This window comes from Aegilops tauschii, chromosome 4 (genome assembly GCF_002575655.3).
Source record: "Aegilops tauschii subsp. strangulata cultivar AL8/78 chromosome 4, Aet v6.0, whole genome shotgun sequence".
NCBI classification, from domain to species: Eukaryota; Viridiplantae; Streptophyta; class Magnoliopsida; order Poales; family Poaceae; genus Aegilops; species Aegilops tauschii.
In genome coordinates this window covers 436,207,596-436,225,679 of record NC_053038.3, presented here as the reverse complement: position 1 = coordinate 436,225,679, position 18,084 = coordinate 436,207,596, and the positions used below count along the sequence as shown (strand labels likewise).

At 43.1% G+C, this 18,084-nt stretch overlaps 2 protein-coding genes across 4 annotated transcripts; both read left to right on the top strand.

Annotated features, from left to right (window-relative positions):
• Positions 1-2,189: 2,189 nt before the first annotated feature.
• On the top strand, positions 2,190-10,676 carry LOC109731545 (DNA repair protein UVH3). Of its 3 annotated transcripts, none has more exons than XM_040387403.3 (14): positions 2,190-2,772; positions 3,520-3,716; positions 3,797-3,932; positions 4,079-4,156; positions 4,266-4,319; positions 4,558-4,742; positions 4,881-6,531; positions 6,670-6,864; positions 6,999-7,084; positions 7,721-7,994; positions 8,117-8,253; positions 8,514-8,598; positions 9,085-9,580; positions 9,828-10,676. In XM_040387403.3, the coding sequence occupies exons 1-14, from the start codon at positions 2,434-2,436 to the stop codon at positions 9,866-9,868; spliced, it is 3,954 nt and encodes a 1,317-aa protein (XP_040243337.1). In that variant the 5' UTR covers positions 2,190-2,433; the 3' UTR covers positions 9,869-10,676. The 3 variants fall into 3 exon arrangements, with proteins under 3 accessions (XP_040243337.1, XP_020146305.1, XP_040243338.2); XM_020290716.4 differs by having other exon boundaries at positions 9,085-9,585; XM_040387404.2 differs by having other exon boundaries at positions 2,312-2,772; positions 3,805-3,932; positions 9,085-9,585.
• Positions 10,677-11,273: 597 nt separating this feature from the next.
• Positions 11,274-16,663, top strand: LOC109731546 (membrane-associated progesterone-binding protein 4). Its single transcript, XM_020290717.3, has 8 exons — positions 11,274-11,597; positions 12,017-12,093; positions 12,331-12,402; positions 12,819-12,856; positions 14,126-14,169; positions 14,808-14,854; positions 15,181-15,355; positions 16,358-16,663. The coding sequence occupies exons 1-8, from the start codon at positions 11,508-11,510 to the stop codon at positions 16,526-16,528; spliced, it is 714 nt and encodes a 237-aa protein (XP_020146306.1). The 5' UTR covers positions 11,274-11,507; the 3' UTR covers positions 16,529-16,663.
• The last annotated feature ends 1,421 nt before the right edge of the window (positions 16,664-18,084 follow it).

Sequence of the window (18,084 nt, the reverse complement as noted above, 5' to 3'; positions counted from 1 at the left end):
TTATCAGTTAAACCGTGCATGCAAATTTCGAACCGGTTTCATCATTGGATTCCTCGCCGTTGAGATCTTCAAGACTAGATCTATGTTGATAGATTTTGACGAACTCTTTTTTCATGAAAAAACCGGACCGAGAGCATGTTCATTTTTCCCTTTCCGGAAGTTGTTTCCGAGATGCGCGGCCGTGCCTCTGGTGGAAGCAAATCAGTACCTCTCGCGAAAGCAAAACCGTGTCTTTCGCGAATAAAAAGAGAAAACACGTTTTTTCGTTTCCGAGAGGCACGGCCATGCCTCTCGCGGAAGCAAAACCATGACTCTCACGGAAAAAAGAGAAAACGTGTTTTTTCGTTTCCGAAAGGCACGACCGTGCCTCTCGCAGAAGAAAAACCGTGCCTCTCACGAAAGAAAAAGAGAAAAATGGTTTTTCCCCGTTTCCGAGAGACACAGCCGTGCCTCTCACGGAAGCAAAATCATGACTCTTGCAGAAGCAAAACCGTGCCTCTCACGGAAGAAGAAGGAAAAAAGAGAAAAAAAATATTTTTTTCCCGTTTTCGAGAGGCACAGCCGTGCCTCTCGGCTTGCCTCTCACGAAAGCAAAAAAAACATTTTTTGTGCAGTTTTTTCCTTGTTTTTTTGTCGAAAAGCTAAGAAAGACTGGGGGTGTCGCGCTCCGGGCGCTTCTTCAGGATTTTTTTTATTTTCCCGCACGCGTTTTCGGCTTTTTAATGTTTTTTGACTTTTTGGTTTTTCACCTGTCTTTCTTAGCTTTTCGACAAAAAAAATTGCGCAAAAGAACGCGTTTGTTTTTCCGCGAGAGGCACGGCCATGCTTCTCAGAAATTAAAAAAAAAATATGTTTTCTCTTTTTTTTCTTCCGTGAGAGGTATAGTTTTTTTCCGCGAGAGGCACGGTCGTGCCTCTCAGAAATGCAAAAAACGTGTTTTTTTCTTTCTTTTCTTTTGTGAGAAGCACGGGTTTTCTTCCGCGAGAGACACGTTTGTGTCTTTTGAAAACGGAAAAAACACATTCTCTCTTTTTTTTCCGTGGGAAGCATGGTCATGCCTCTCGAAAACGGAAAAAAATGTGCATTCTCTTTTTTTCATGAGAAGCATAGTTTTGCTTCCGCGAGAGGCATGACCGTGCCACTCAGAAATTAAAAAAACATGTTTTTTTTTGTGAGAGGCACAGATTTGCTTTCACGAGAGGCATGAGTGTGCCTCTCGAAAGCGGCTTCCGGAAAGGAAAAAAAACGTGCTCCCGTTTTGGTTTTTTCGTGAAAAAACGTTCGTTAAAACCTATCAACATGGTATCTAGTTTGAAAATCTTGACGCGGTGAATCTAGCGGTGGCAACGGTTTAAGATTTGGACGCACGGTTTAAGAGATAAACCATTTTGAATAAACAGATCTATGAAAAAAAAGAAAAGTCCCACTTGTTGCAACATATGAAGGTGGGAGTGGATTTCGCTTTCAAAGAAGTGTTCGTCAACTTTTTTTTAGTCTAAACACACTTTATTAATCATAAAAGTTCATAGGAATACAATGGATATCTGGTGGGTTTATAAGCCACAAATGGCGTCCATAATCCAGTCCAAAAGCATGTTTAGCAAGGCTATGTACCTCAATATTTGTCGATCTACCCTCGAAGATGAAGGTGCATTGCTCAAAATCTCTCGCTGTCTCAGTGATCTCCTTGATTACAGCAGCGTAGTGCCCTCCTGTGGCATCTTTGATATCCCGGATCACTCCCTGGCAGTCTGAAGCAATAAGAACCCTGGAGATCTGCAAGTCCATCGCAAGGGCGAGTGCCTCTCTACACGCCAGAGCTTCCAGAGTCGCAGGATCAGCCACTCTTGGTGTCTTGATCACCGAGGCTCCTAAGAATAACCCTGTTTCGTCTCTGCATATAGCACTGAAAGAACCCTCCAGGGAGTTTCTCGTTGTTGCCCCGTCCACTCTGATCTTTGCCACTCCCGGCGGTGGCGGTGTCCATCTAGCCCGCGTTTGCACCGGGGTTGGGTGCACTGTCCCTTGCCTCGCCTTGAGCGTGCAATCCTCGATTTCTCTGATATACTTGGTGATAAAAAGATGCGTAGACAAAGGGCTCTGAAATGTTCGTTAACTAGTTGCTCTCGATTTCGTCACGTGAACGTGAATGGACAACATAAGGCCCGGAAATACGGAAAACGGAACGCGCCAAATTGGGCCAACAGAGCCTGCACACTGCCGGCCCAAAGCGCAATAACGCAAACCGCCTTTGACCTCTCTCTCCTTACACCTCGACGGCCTTCCTCCCAGTTCCCGGCTCGCTCATGGCGAGGGCCTGACTTCCGCCCCCCGATTCTCGTTCGAGCTTCCCCTTCGGCCTCCTGGGCGCCCCACTGACCGCCGCGGCCGAGCCGTCGCCTGCTTCGTCCGCCGCCGCGGGGGGACCGGGGGATGGGCGTGCACGGGCTGTGGGGGCTGCTGGCCCCGGTGGGGCGGCGCGTGTCGGTGGAGACCCTGGCGGGGAAGCGGCTGGCGGTGGACGCCAGCATCTGGATGGTGCAGTTCATGCGGGCGATGCGGGACGACAAGGGCGACATGGTCCGCGACGCCCACATCCTCGGCTTCCTCCGCCGCATCTGCAAGCTCCTCTTCCTCCGGGCCCGCCCGGTCTTCGTCTTCGACGGCGCCACGCCGGCCCTCAAGCGCCGCACCCTCGCCGCCCGCCGCCGGAACCGCGACGCCGCGCAGGCCAAGGTCCGCAAGACCGCCGAGAAGCTCCTAATCTCCCATGTAAGTCACCTCCCCCCTCCCACTGTTTGATGACTCTGGTGAATGGGGATGCTACATTTAGATGAAAAAAATACGCAGTCTGTCCAATTAAGCAGTACATGTACTCATTGTTTGAATAGTGGACACTGTTTCGATCTTAATATCAAGAGAACCGGTACGCTCTGATCATGTGAACTTGAAGAATGTTCCATTGCCTATAGGCTAAAATAAGCCATTCAACTTTTTTATAGACATGGTTAACTTTGGTTGTCTGATAATGGAATCCGGGTTTTACCCCGTTAGAAAAGAAACAATTTATTATTTCAGCATTTGCCGGGAGTTAAAGGGGTCGATTTATCTCAACAAATATTTTCCCTATTTTATTTCCAAAACAAATCATATTATAAGAATATATGTAAAGCACTTATCTTCAAAATGTGCTCGGCATAGTGGGAATTTTTTGGGCCAAACAGTTTATTGATGAGGATAAATTGTACCTTGGAGGAAGAATCTAGTTTAACCCTTCTAGTTTCTCTTCCCAAATAATCTGTCCATCATGAATGCATATTTTCTTCCTAAAACGCATGTTTTTTTTTAATAATGCATGCTTTCAATGGCCATTCTGTTAGCAAATCGGAAATGAACCCTTTTACTAAAAAGGAAAATCTGTTACCAAGTGATATGAAATCTTTTAGGTGTACCAGTCTTGTACGTTTCTGAAGTAAGACAATACCAATATATTGACGGTTTTGAACCTGTGGTTATCAGCTCAAGGCAAGTAGGCTTGAAGAATTGGCAGCTCAAATCAAAAGTGACAGGGCTAAGCATGATGCTAAGGGCAAGCAAGTTGAGAGCAGTAGAGGAGAAGAAACTGAGAAAACAGATGGAGGTCAAAACCGAAATGACGATGGCGAGAACAGCAGGGGGGCAGCTGCACCAATCAACCAGGAAAAATTGGATGAACTGTGTGTGTCTTTCTGTAATTTTCACATGTTTTCTTGCTGGTTAAGGTCAGTAAGTTGATACTTTCATTGCATGTGTTAAGGCTGGCAGCGTCACTTGCTGCAGAGGATGAGGCAGGTTTGACTGGCAAAGGGGAACACAATCCTGCAAGTGTTCCATCACAAGAAGGAACTGGCATTGACGAAGATGAGAACGACGATGATGAAGAGATGATATTTGTAAGTCATATCTAAGTCAATGAAGTCTCCATTATTGGCTTTCTTCTTCTTCATGAAAGAGTTTCTTTATATTCTCATGGGACAAGGATTGATTGTTTTATTTGTTAGTCCGTTTGACTATATTGAATCTTGTGATGCAATTGCAGCCTATTACAACTGGTGACATTGATCCTGCTGTGTTAGCTTCTCTCCCTCCATCAATGCAGCTAGATCTACTTGTTCAGGTAATGAGGCACAAACTAGTGTTTTGTATGTTCGTCCTTCAAGTGTATATGTATATGATCACAGACTATTGAGGAATATATCTTACTTTATCTTTTGTGTTTGCTTTAGATGAGGGAGAGGGTGATGGCTGAAAACAGGCAGAAGTACCAAAAAATAAAAAAGGTATCTACATGGATAAATATATCATTAGTGTTGCACCGTTGCTAATTACAAATCTAGTGTACCGTAATTCTAGGATTTTTTATCTTCTTCAGTAAACTAATCATTTTGGGCAGCAATCTGTCCTGCCGCTTTTACTAGTAGGATTTTTGAGAACTTGTGTCAGTTTCAGTAACAATAAATCATAAATGAAAGGGTCGGGTTTGCATATATAGTCTTACAATGCCTTGTCTCGTTTCAGGAGCCTGCAAAATTTTCAGAGCTTCAAATACAGTCCTATCTGAAAACGGTTGCTTTTCGTCGAGAGATAGAAGAAGTTCGGAAGGGTGCTGCAGGTAAGGATGTTGGTGGCATCCAGACATCGAAAATAGCATCGGAAGCTAACAGAGAGTTCATTTTCTCATCATCATTCACTGGTGATAAACAGTAAGTGATGTATTTATGTCTGTAAATGTGGGTACCACATTTAGGGATTGCCCTTCTTAAAATTTTGAATCTTCACGAATATTTGTCTGTGGTATTTCTGTGCTGCATTACTTATCTGATTATACTTGTCTGGATCAGGACGTTGGCACAAAGAGGTGTAGAGGAGCAGATTGTTGATAGCTGTAAATCAAAAAGGGAAATTAGTTCTGCTATCTTCAAATCCAGTCCCTCAAGTAGTTCTAGATCGATTAAACCTCACAGCGGTGAGCCTTCAACGGGTTTTGGGCCTGATGTTGAGACATATCGTGATGAGAGAGGAAGGGTTAGAGTAAGTAGGGTCAGAGGGATGGGAATTCGTATGACTCGTGATATTCAAAGGAATTTGGATTTTATCAAAGAGCACGAGCAGGCAAAAAGCATGGGACAGGCCAACATTGGCAAAGGATCAACTAGCAATGAAGAACCTCCAGATTTTCCGGAACATCTTTTTGAAAATGATGGGCTGCAAAGCTCTGTTGGTCTCAGTGAAGATTTTGCTGAAACTATCGGTGACAACCATCACACGTCGTCACTTGTAGGAGGATCTGATGATATTTCTGAGGGTTCCTGCCATGGAAGCAAAGAGACAATAGAGATATCTTTTGTGGATGATCAAATTGGAGTGAAGGACAACGATGACAAGCTGTTTTTGCATTTAGTTTCTGGAACTTCATCCAAGTTATTTGCTGATGATGATCGTTTGGCTAAAAATACAGAAGAATCTGACAACTCCGAGGGTATTTGGGAAGAAGGTATCATAGAAGAAGAAACACTTCCTATGAAGGTCGATGAGAAGGATTATCAATCATCACCTCCTGATAACTGTTGTACTGACGATGAGGTGGAATGGGAGGAAGGTGTCTGTGATGTTCGTGAAGTACCTTCTAGTGAATACAATCAGTGTAAATTACCAAAAGGGGATATAGAAGAAGAGGCTCTCATACAGGAAGCAATAAAGAGAAGTTTAGAGGATTCGGAGAAGCAGGAATTTGAAAATGGAGTCCCTGAAGATTTGAAAACACCTATTGAAGATAAATCTTTGCAGTCTCATGATAATGTTCCTAAACCATCTGAAGCTCCTGCTACACCTTATTCCCATTCTGAAGCTTCTTTTGTTGAAGAAACAATTAAAGAAACGGGAATAAAAAACAGTTCTGGTGAGGATGGTGTTATGCATGATCCTGAAGTGCTTGAAGCTGAAAGAAAAGAAAATGAAAAACAAGCTCAACTGGAGAGTAATGATGGACGAGCTGCTTCAAACACAGATTATTCGCAGGAGTCTTCTCCAGTGTATAATGTATCCACAAGTACTCTTACTGCAAGGCCATCTTGCAGCCCAAAGGTTCAGGACAACGATGCAATCGTGTCTGCAACCAGCATTCATGAATGCCCTAAAGAGGAAGTTATCAAGCAAAATACTTCAAATTCTCATAAATCAGAATGCAACAAAAATGATCCTTATATTGGAGATATCTCCATGGCGGCCCAGAAGGAACCTTTGATGGATGAATTGGTAGCCGGCGATGCCGTACAAAAGGAAAATATTATTCAGGAAGATATGAACGTTACCACTTCTGAGATCAATAGTACACAATTAAATGAGAATTATGATAGCCATATTATATCAGAAAATAATCTGGAGAAGGAAATATCTTTTCTTAGACAAGAACAGTTAGATCTCGGAAATGAAAGGCGAAAACTTGAAAGCCATGCAGAGTCTGTCAGCAGTGAGATGTTTGCTGAATGCCAGGTTTGTTGCAACCTACCTAACTCCTTTCAGTTAGCTAACATTTTTTGGGCAGAGCTTTATCATCTCTGAACTGAGGTCCAGTAAAATGATTTAGTTTAGTATTACAAAAGTATTAAGCTACATCTTTGGGTGATACAGGAATTGCTCCAAATGTTCGGCTTGCCGTATATAATTGCACCAATGGAAGCTGAAGCTCAGTGTGCTTACATGGAAATTAACAACCTTGTTGATGGAGTTGTTACTGATGATTCAGATGTCTTCCTGTTTGGGGCAAGGAATGTTTATAAAAATATATTTGATGATAGGAAGTATGTGGAAACATACCTTATGAAGGTCTAATGGTCTATCCTCTTTCTACTCTCTATTTCCCCTTCAACTTTCGTTGCTTTTCCATCTACAGCCATAAGGGAAGTCTGCTTATCTGAGCTGGATCATGCTTTTCAGTTCTTATTGTATTTCTTTTTCAGGACATCGAGTCGGAGCTTGGACTAACAAGGGAACAGTTAATTCGTATGGCTCTGCTTCTGGGGAGCGACTACACTGAAGGAATTAGGTAATAGCTGGCAAGAATATCTCACATTTTATTAAATCGTGAAAAGCGTTATGAAAGTATATAACTTAGTGGTGATTTGTGTGCTTACAATTTGCGAGCTATTGCATTTGTAACAAAGTATACAAAAACTAAATTTTCTCATTGAGTTGTTGCACTGTTCTTTCGTAGTAAGATTGTACTCCCTCCGTCCCATAATATAACAACGTTTTATAGTGTCAAAAAACGCTCTTATATTATGGGACGGAGGGAGTATCAAATTTGCTGTTCCACAAATCGAATGCAAGTTCTGTTTTGTAGGAAAGGGTTGTTGTTATTTTGTTTTGTATTATTATTAGTTCAATTTTGAAATCTTGTCTAATGAAATGCACAGATTACAAGGCTTGGCTTGAGAGGTTGCTATTTTGCATTGAAACGTATGCAAAAATAAACTTATTTAGTAGCGTATGATGAATAAGAAATCCTGTAGCAATCATTGTACTGAATCGCCTTCTTCAATTCTTTATATAACACTCACCATATTCTAGGTACACTAGCTGTGATGCAACAAAAGTGTCGAAAAAGCTGTGATGCAACAATTCTTATCTAATCATTTTTTTTGTTTGCTCCCGCTTATGCTTTTATATACTGTAAGTGCAGTGGTATTGGCATTGTGAATGCTATTGAAGTTGTACATGCATTTCCTGAGGAAGATGGCCTCCAGCAGTTCAGAGAATGGATTGAATCACCGGATCCAGCGATATTGGGGAAATTTGATGTGGAAACCAGTGGCAGCTCAAAAAGAAGGAAATCTGGTGGAAATGAATTTTGTGAAAAACGAAATAGCCAGGAACCTGAATGTGTTGAAGGTTCTGATAATAACCAATCTTCTAATGAGACCCAACATATCAAGGAAGTATTTATGAGTAACCATGTAAGATGTTCTAGTTACGAGATAGCTGTTGGAACTGATTCAGTTGCTTGGTGAATATTCCTTCTGTATTTGTTTGTTATGAGTATTTCTTATAGACCTGTTATTATTTCTGTATTTATCAGAGGAACGTGAGCAAGAACTGGCATATTCCTACCACTTTTCCTAGTGAGACAGTCATCAGTGCATACATTTCTCCCCAAGTGGATGATTCAACAGAACGTTTTTCCTGGGGAAGACCAGACTTAAGCTTGCTACGCAAGTAAGTTGTCTTGAAGAGAACAAAACTTCCCTATGAATACATTCAAGCGATCAAATGTATCCTCTATTCCTCCTGTCAATCCCCCCCCCCCCCCCCCCCCCCCCCCCCCCTCCCTCAACTTTGTTTTTCAAATTTATGGAAGAACTCTCTCGAAAGTCTGTCCTTGAAAAGAACGCAGCAGTAATGTAATGCAATTCCTCCTTTTTTCTCTTAAATACCATTGGTGCACTAACAGAAACTGTAATGTCAACTTTCTTTAGGTTATGTTGGGAAAGGTTTGGCTGGAACAAGGAGAAAGCTGACGAACTGCTGCTTCCTGTTTTGAAAGAGTATAATAAGCATGAGGTTTGTTGTCGGTCTCAAGAATATCATCAACTGCTGCTTCCTGTATTCTAGGATACTTCGATGTTGGTTATGGGAGATTTATGCCAAATATTGATTTCATAACTATTTGCTCTCTGGTTTGGTCGTTTCAGAAACATATATAATCCAAAATTGTAAACATCTAGTATTAATATGTCAGAATTTCTCCCCTTTGTGTGATATTTCTGGATCTGCTGCTGGTTTGACCATATTGTGAAATACTACCATTAAACATCTGTCAGTTTAGAATGGAAGTCTGTGGGACTTCAGTGCCATTTGTCTTACATCATTTAGGGTATGATGTCTGCTTTCAATACACCAGTAGTAGTGGACTTGTGGTCTTCGTGCGTGGATTTTATTTTGCTGCAAGGATGATGATTTAACTGGGAAATGATGGTGATCGAACAAACAATATTGGTTATTTGAAACCATTGCATGATGACGTGGAATGCTTTTTCTTAAATGCAGACTCAGCTGCGCATGGAGGCATTTTATTCATTCAATGAGAGATTTGCAAAAATACGTAGCAAAAGGATTCAGAAAGCTATCAAGGGTATTACAGGGAAAACTTTCTCAGAAACGGATGAACTCAATGAGGATAGTCCCAGTACTAGTGATGCACCCAACAAGAAAGAGGCAGGCCGCTCTAGCCGTGCTAAACCGAAAGGGAAAAGGAACACCAGTGTTGAACCTAGAAACATGGGAAGTCAAGAAGATGACAAAATTGGTGATCCTAATAGCTTTGCAGATGCGGATCAACTTGTGAAAGAACAGAGAAATGCCAGTAAGAAGACCGCAAGCCCCTCAGGTCGTTCTAGAGGGAGAGGTCGAAAAAAGGTGAATGTTCGACTAGAGACTACTATAGATGAGGAAGATTTGGAAGTTCAAATGTCTAATTTGTCCGCGGATGAGGACTCACATAAAAGGCACATCGACAAATACAAATCAGAAGGAATGACAGTACGTAGGGTAAGTTCCTCTCCTTTTACGTGCTTTTTTTATTGTTTGTGCTTATCTCATTGGTTCTAGTCAAGTACTGCCCTGTAGACCAGAAAAGTTCTGCCATACATTATCTTGTTAGCCCTGCCTGCAATCACTAATTTGTGCTTCATTGTGAATCGGATCATCTGTGGTGAACCTTTGGATGGTTTTCTTGTGTTTGCACTTGAAATGAGCCTTACTATATTTGCATGCTGTTGTTGTCACTGCAGTCAAACCGGAAGAGGAATCAAGTAACTTACATGGAAGATGACCATGAAGCCAATGAAAATGATGTTCCCTTGCATCAAGTCGATGAAAATGACCCAAGCCAAACTGCCGCTGACAGTGACACAGCTGGACGAGACACACAATCCAATCTGCTCCATCAGGATACAAGTGAACTGAACAGCGACCAGATGCACGTGGACCCAGGCACTGCCGAAGATCTGTATGAAGATCCCTTGGGCTTTGAGCTACACGAGGACCAGACTGATTCTGCACCAAAAGAATACCTTTTCACTGGAGGTGGATTCTGTGCGGAGGAGGATGAACAAGATACAGCGGTTGATCGATCTGGCGGGGAAACAGTGGATGGAACAAGTGACGCCTGTGAGGATATCGCGGGGATTTCCGACGGCGGTAAAAGTATAGGCTTGTCGACGCCGACTGGAGAGTGTGCAGAGGATGCAAGGATGGACGCCCGGGGTGCATCTTCGTCGAAGCGACGCAATGCTGGCAGTGGTCTGTTCACGATCGCCAAACGTAGGAGAAAATAATTGGCTTACTCGTAGTGTATCATGCCTGTCTGTCATTATAGCATGTTCCGTTCAAGTTTATGTGTAGCTCACGTTTCGACATTTTGCTTGGCAACCCTGTAGTGCATCACTTGCTACTGCTTTTCTATAGATCTGTTCGCGTGCATAGTCTAAAATGCTGGTAAAATAAGTTTAGGACGAAGGTTTTGGTTGCTTCAGGTTACAACCATCGTAGCCAGCTATCTATGATCTATGTATAATTATAATGCGGACTGGTTAAGCATGGCTGGGAGGGAGGTCCTGGTGAAGTCAGTTACTCTATGAGCTGCTCCTGGGGCAAGTTGGAGATGATATTTGGCTGAGGCGCTTCATGCTGAAGCACTTACTGTGCCACTTCTGTACCCGCCCGAGGGCTTGCAGTTTGATTGTTGAAACTGATTCTGAGATGTGTGTGAACCTGTGGAAGAACAGGGACGATCACTGTGCAGAGATCAGTAGGGTTCATCCTTCGCGAGATTCAGAGCTCAGTAAGGTTTTAGTTCCTTGGGAGTCTCCTTTCCTTGGTACCAAGGAAGGCCAAACCTGCACATTATTGTGCCAAAGGAAGCCAAGGCCAGGCCAAGTGCCAACTTGTGTACTGTGGGTGGTGCAATCTGATTGTAATCTTACTTGAGGCTAATGAAGCTCTTGATTCTCAGAAGGAAAAAAAATCTTGCAAATTTTGTCTACTGTGGGTAGTGCAAAGCAGTGGTGCTTGTGCCAGCAAACTACTCCCTCCGTAAAAAAAAAAAGAGCGTTTACATCACTAAAACCACGACAGATCATGCGATATTTTCCATCCCAATTTCGAATTTTGTGGTTTCTGCCTACCATTCTTTAGTTCCTTCACTTTGTTTCCAAAAAATATTTGCACGCCGTTTTCGTGGCTTTCTTCAGACACGGCAGGCAGGTCGGTCGAGTGGTCCGTCAGAAATCTGGCCGTAGCACCCCGCCCCGGTCCTGCCCCGTCGTCGCCGTCGCGCTTCCGCCATCCCGCCACCACTCACTCCCAAGACTCGGACGGTCTCCCATCCCGCCACCACTCACTTCCAACGGCAGCTCCACTTCGCGGCGGCGCTCCTGGTGCTGGTGGATCTCTCGGTCGGAGCCACGAGCATGGCGCTCGGCGCCCGCCTCCTCCTGGGCCTCGCGCTGCTCGCGGCCCTTATCGCCGTCGTCCTCCAGCTCTACCGCCTCAGGAAGCCGGTGCGTTGCGTTCGTTTCCCCCAAAATTTCCCACTTCCCAGGGTCTGAGGCAGAGCTCGCTTGTTTATCTATTCTGCGAAGCAGCTTTGCTGCTTGCAACTACTGTAGTTCAGAAACGAAATTGCAGACGAACCACTTCTTTGTTGATTAGACGTGTCAATCGGCTAAGGGATTTGATCTAGACGCTAGGCATCCGTGCTGTATCAGGGTTGCAGCTTATATGAGCTTATATATGGTGGAAGGGATGGGATTCAGTGTAACTGTGTAGTGGACTTCTGATTGGAGCTCCCTCAACCTTTAGCTTTGGATTTAAGGAACATAGACATTTTCGAGCTATAACTTTCTGAAATTGGGAGGTCTAAAAAGTTTCCTGAAGATGTAACGCCCTTTTCTCTTCTCATATCTGCTACAATGTGCAGAGGTTGTGGACACTGGAGGAGTTGTCGGTATACAATGGAACGGATGAGGGGTTGCCCATATTGCTTGGTATTTTGGGGTATTCATACTTCTTTCTCTGCATGAATTTCTCTTCCATATGTTACTATCATAGGAACTGGGACCTTCACTCCAGTTTGTTTAGTAGAAAAAGAGGTTCAACCTGTTCACTGGTGAATGCTACTGTAGTTTAAATGGACCTACGTATTGCTTCAGCTGTATGTATGGTGTATTTGCTCAGTTCCATCTTCTTGGAGTATATGTCAGCTTACCTCGCTTCTTTTTATTTGTAATGCAGCTCTGTGTTTGATGTCACGAAAGGAAGGTCACATTATGGCCCTGGAGGAGGCTATCATCACTTTTCGGGCAGGTTGCCATTTTATACTAAAGCTATGCTCCAAATTCTGCTGTCGTAAACAGAAGATTTCAGTTTTTTTGTTTTATGTATTTCCATGCCATGTTTCGTTACCTCTATGCAAATTATGTACGTACAATTTCAGAAATTTTCGCTTTAAACTTGAAGAGGTCCTACTTTAACAAGGTCACTGGGATCCCGTAGTGAACCTCAAAGCACTATTTTAATTTTGGGGGTCGAGCATTTTCCACTAGGAGTATGAGCAGTCTTAGCCCAGCTGATGATAATTTAAACTTCTGGTGCTGGGTCAGGGGCAAACAGAACCATAGCCTAGTCTATGTTAATTTTTAATTTTGAAAAAAATCAGTGAGGCTTACCTCATTTTCCTTTTATTGTTTTATTCTGGTATTAAAACGACATTTCCTTAACAGGGATGCATCACGAGCTTTTGTTTCTGGAAATTTTACAGGTAAGATCATTCAGGTTATTGCTGGTTTGTTGCATTTGGTAAATATGTTTGGTGATCCTGAATTGATGCTGGTTGTACTGAGCTGCATTTTATCTTTCGGAGCCTCCTTGACCTTCATCAAATTTACACAATCTATTTTTACTGCAAGCATCATAGTATACAATATATTTGAATTTTTTTGGTTAGTTTCAGCTAAACGTCAATAGTTCATCCAACTACATATGGGACAGAGGAAACAGCAACAGAAAGCATATGTGTATATTGGGTATATAACTTATGGGTCATGATGACGGAGCAATATATCAGTGAAAAGTGCTTTGATATTAGGATCAAACTAGCGGTATTTCTCAAGGAACTGTGAAGCTAGATGTTACATAGCTTGAATGTTTTTGAAATAGGTTTTTACTACTTGTTAACGCAACTCTATTGCTTATGGTTTTAAAATATAGCTGGCCATCGGCAATTGTAACAAATCTTCATGTTAAATCGAGCTGCATCATGATAGTCTGGACCCACCAAAATAAGTGTATAGACTTTATATTTTATCCAATTAAGATGAGATTTTCTAGCCTCAGAGAGTGAAACCATGTTTTAATCGTATACTAGGTATTATATTTAGTTCTGTACTTCTGCATTAGCTCCATTGTTAAATCAAGGATCTTACATATGTATCGTCTCTTCAAAACCGTGCTTTGGCTAGCCTGGTACACCATTTTATCTCAACTACCTAGAAAGCTGCTCAAGGTGGTTAAATTTACCTGGATTTTTGAATAAGGAGTGGCATGCTGGGGACAGAATGAGGAAAATAAGTCACATATCAGGTTAATGTATAGCATCCTTGAGATATGACATTTGGGTCCAAGCTGGGATAGAAGGGCTTGGATCAGTAGCTAATTAATGATAAAATTAATAGGGTGGTTTGGTTGAAAATCAACACATAAGAGTAGTGGATCAAGAAAAAAATCATAAAATTATGTTAGTTGATTCAGCCTCTATATAGTAAAGAGAGGTGATGGTGATATTACTGCAGTTGTAGATAACATGGAATTAACTTTTTTCCTTATTTATTTTCTTGTCAGCTAACTAAATTTCAGCTACCCATATCTAATTGCCAAATAAGATGCACTTTCACACTGTTCCTTTTTAATATGTTTGAAATGTCACTGGCGGTAATTGTTGTGTGCATCCATAAAAAAATAAAAGAAAATCATCATAGTGACAAAGTTCATATGAACTGGCAATAGAATAACCACTTTTGTGATTCAACAGGTGATGGGCTGACAGATTCTTTGCAGGGTTTATCTAGCATGGAGGTACAAGCATACCTTACCAATGATTTAATCGTATTCTAATGTATGTACAGTTTACAACTTCTCTGTAGAGCTACTGAGCTAAGATGGTCAGAGTGATGTTGTTAGAGAACAACTATAGTCAAGCATGCACTACTAATTATTTATTCATAATATTTGTACAACTTAAAATTTATCTTTAGAGCTAGATGATCAAAGAGAAAGATGATTGGTGTTAGTATAGTTAAGAAGTCGATGGTTAGAATATTGACAACTTCAATTATAGTGCGTACAATGGAGTTGTAGGCCTTTTGCTTCAAATTTCAACATACCAGTTGGTCAGTTGCTGAACCTGTTTATTATGTTAATGTTATTAATAGTTGGATCTTTCTTCTCCAGTAATGGAGAAAGGTGCCAGTGTGTAGAACATATGTATGTCAACGCTGAATCACTGAGTGATGAATGAAAAGGTCGCAGGTTGCTACAATCTTAGTCGCGTGTATATTTTATTGAGTAGTAGTGATTAAGGCCGGTAACTTGATACACTGCCTGAAGTACTGAACATAACAGACATTCTAACAAATATATTTATTTTATTTTAGAGGTGTTCCCTTCCTTGTTGCTGATTTGTTTAATGTTATAGAGTTTTCACTTTCTTTCAGGTAAATAGCATTGTTGACTGGAGGAAATTTTACGTTGAGAGATACATGTGAGTTTTTTCCATTGTTGGTTGATCAAAGTTACTTCTATTTTGTATTGCCGCTTGCTGGATATGAATAGTTCATTTAAGATGGTATCATCTGCATGTGTTATTATCTTCCTTCCATTCTAAAGCATCATCTGATCTCTATTCTGTTCAATGTTTGAACGTCTGTTTTTTTTTTTTTGGTAAAATCTGTTACTCAGGTTGTTTTGTTTATGTTAGTACCTATATGACTGTGCAATGTGAAACATGTTATTTTGTTGTGGATCATTTGATAAAAGCTTACCTTGTATATGATATATCCTTGGTAATATCCTATATATTTATTGCAGATTTGCTGGTAAAATTGTTGGACGCTACTACGACAGCGAGGGCAATCCTACAAAATATCTGAAGGGTGTAGAGATGAAGGCAAAAAGAGGTGCTCAGCTTCTTGAGAAGCAGAAGAGGGAGGAAGATAAAATACCCAGCTGTAATTCAAAATGGAGCGAGGCAGAGGGTGGAGAAGTAAGCAACCCATTCAACTGATTTCTATCGCTGCTGCTCTCAGTTTACTCGGTCTTTCTTGAATGGCTCGTGGGTAATTTGGTTCCGACCGAAATTCATGGAATTCACATTATCGGGAGCATGCTAACTGCTAAGTGCCGGCAGTTCTGCATACAAACATACTGCACCTTGGTAGGGCAGTAGTGATTTAGGGCTTATTATGACTCTTGCGGGTAACCTTCCAGGCATCCATGTCGGGTCAGTTGCTCCTGGCATTCGCCACCAGTGACGGTTTTGTACTAACCTCACAGGTCATAGTGTAACAACCATTGCTCGGCCTGACAATGACCGAGTTTCAGCAAGCTGGCTCCAAAATGAGCCATGGGGCAATATATGGCAAATGAAATAGCACAAGAAATTACTTGTATTGGTGAGAATGAGCAGTAACTTTGTGCAGCATGTTGGCACTGCTCACAAAACCCAGTGCATGTGGGGCTACTGTCCACTGATCTGTCTCCCGCACTTGTTCTCGTCCTTGCTTAGAGAGAGCCTTGGACCTACTGTAGCAACCATATCTTTGATGGGTGCTTGGCAGTGGTATTTCCAGGCACACTTGCTGAACCTTGTATGCCGGTGCTTCTCTGTCGATGTGGAACCTATGACTTGTGGCTTTCCTGGAGGGCCTGCTAGTGCTAGGCCCATAAATTCGATAGTACTAGTATACGCAGATGTAGAACCTAGGAGCCTTGTGTTTCTTATGGGCTTGCCAGGCCCATAAATTCGGAATCATAGTAGCATTATCGGTCGAATTTATCACTGGCTGAAGCATTTCCACATAGCACCAATACAGAGTTGAACTAGAATGTGTTAATCTGTGTGGTTGTTTCCCCCGCAACAGAGTCTGAATTCTGAAAGAAGCAAAGCAGTTTTGTACTACTGCATCACATTTGGACATTTGGTTAAGCATTAGCCTGATGATTTTCTAGGGAAATCTTAACGTTTTATTACTGGCCTGGCGTGCAGGTTTGGTGCGATACAGGGTACCCAAGGTTAGTGAGGAGGCCGGGCGACATAGCTCTGACGGGGCAGGTGAGCCAGCGGTGCGCCTGTTTCCAGGACGGGGAGCTCGGGCGGCCGGGGCTAGTGGTGTACGAAGGCTGTGATTACCACTCCACATCGTGCATAGTCAAGTAGTAGTAGGAGTAGAATCTACGCTTCTGTTTCTCCATGCAGTTTTTTTGCCTTTGGCTTTTACTCATTGCAAGACCAGTAATACTACGGTAGAGCACAGTAAGCAGATCCAAAGGCACCAGCCACACATCATGATGATCTCTCTCTCCCTCTCTCTCTCTCTCTCTCTCTCTCTCTCTCTCTCTCTCTCTCTCTCTCTTGTGCGAGTAGTGAGTGGATCGCCAATCTCTGTGGGTATCCGGTGCAATCGTGTTGCTTCTGAAGCCAAGATATGCAATCGATTGGGGAGGTTAATTGCGTTCAAATCATTTCGAGAGCGAGGTGTGTATGCAGGGGTTGTCCATGCTGTTCATGATATTCGCGGCTAACATAGGGCCTTGGCCCTTGAGTGTCGATTGTTTGACGCTGTTCGGCGTTCGCTGTGTTCTGTTCACAATGCAGTCAAGGATATACATACGGTTCTTAAAGTCGTCTGTGCGTAGCATTCATCTTGATCTATGCGCCTCAACGAGATTAATGGGTTTTACTAGTTGGTTAGTCCAAGATATGCCCCGACATGTTGGCAGCAAGGGTGCAACTTGGACGATGGGCTCGTTTGTAATTGAGTCTCTCAGTTGATTCGTCGCAGAAGGAAAAAAAAACGCTGAACTGTTTCTCTAGTTTTTGCGTCTGAGCCTTCCCCAACGCTATACTTTGGTCTGCATGCATGTTGTTAGGGCCTGCTCGGGCAAAGGAGCACTTCCTTTTTATGGAGCTTGGTCGATCAGCAACAAAAACAAGCGTACCATGCCATCTCTCGCTACAACCACCGTGAGCTTTCGGATATGCTCGCTTGTCGATCTTTTTCTGTCTGTCGAACAAGGAAGGGCACAACACAACATTTGTTTAACACACACACACATACAGTTCTGCTGCACTGCACAGTGGGGCCATGCCATGCCAATGCCATTACCACAGGCTGTCGTCACCCCATTACTCCCGGTCCGCCGGCAGGGCCCCAGCAAGCACCCCCTCCCCCTCGTCCGGTGTGGCAGGTCAGTGCCGAATTATTCACGGGGGAGGGAGGGAGGGGATGTGTGGCACCTGCATCACTGCGCTGCGCCTGCGCCTGCGGTGGCTGCACTGCACGCATCGCCTTTCTTCGAGCAGGGGAAAGGAGAGGAGGGCCGGTGCATGCATGATGCGTCACACCATATGGCTCCGTGGCAGGGCTTGCATTCCCCATGCCATCATGGCTAGTGCCGTGGTGGTACTGTGTCTCTCTCTACACACACACACGGCGTCCGCCCCAGCCCCAGCCCCAGTAGTGGCAGCCGCTGCGCTGCATGCACCTGCGAATCATTTCTTCTCCTCGCGCCGTTTTGCCGTCCCCTCTCCTGCCTGATCATACCGCACGGAGCCAGCCGGAGGAGAAGAGGATGTGCTGCTTTGCGAGGCTATCATGATGGCTGCGTCCTCGAGTGTGGACTAGGCGCAACTTCACCTTGTCCGGTCCTGTCTGTTTGGGGTAAAAGGGACAAATGCAACGACCCAACGCGCAACCCCATCTTGTTTTTTTG

Coding starts and splice junctions, on each gene's coding strand:
- LOC109731545 (XM_020290716.4), top strand. CDS start 2,434: ATGGGCGTGCACGGGCTGTGGGGGCTGCTGGCCCCGGTGGGGCGGCGC. Junction 4,157..4,265: donor AGCTAGATCTACTTGTTCAG/GTAATGAGGCAC, acceptor TGTTTGCTTTAG/ATGAGGGAGAGGGTGATGGC. Junction 9,586..9,827: donor AAGGAATGACAGTACGTAGG/GTAAGTTCCTCT, acceptor TTGTCACTGCAG/TCAAACCGGAAGAGGAATCA.
- LOC109731546 (XM_020290717.3), top strand. CDS start 11,508: ATGGCGCTCGGCGCCCGCCTCCTCCTGGGCCTCGCGCTGCTCGCGGCC. Junction 11,598..12,016: donor TCTACCGCCTCAGGAAGCCG/GTGCGTTGCGTT, acceptor TACAATGTGCAG/AGGTTGTGGACACTGGAGGA. Junction 12,403..12,818: donor TATCATCACTTTTCGGGCAG/GTTGCCATTTTA, acceptor TTTCCTTAACAG/GGATGCATCACGAGCTTTTG.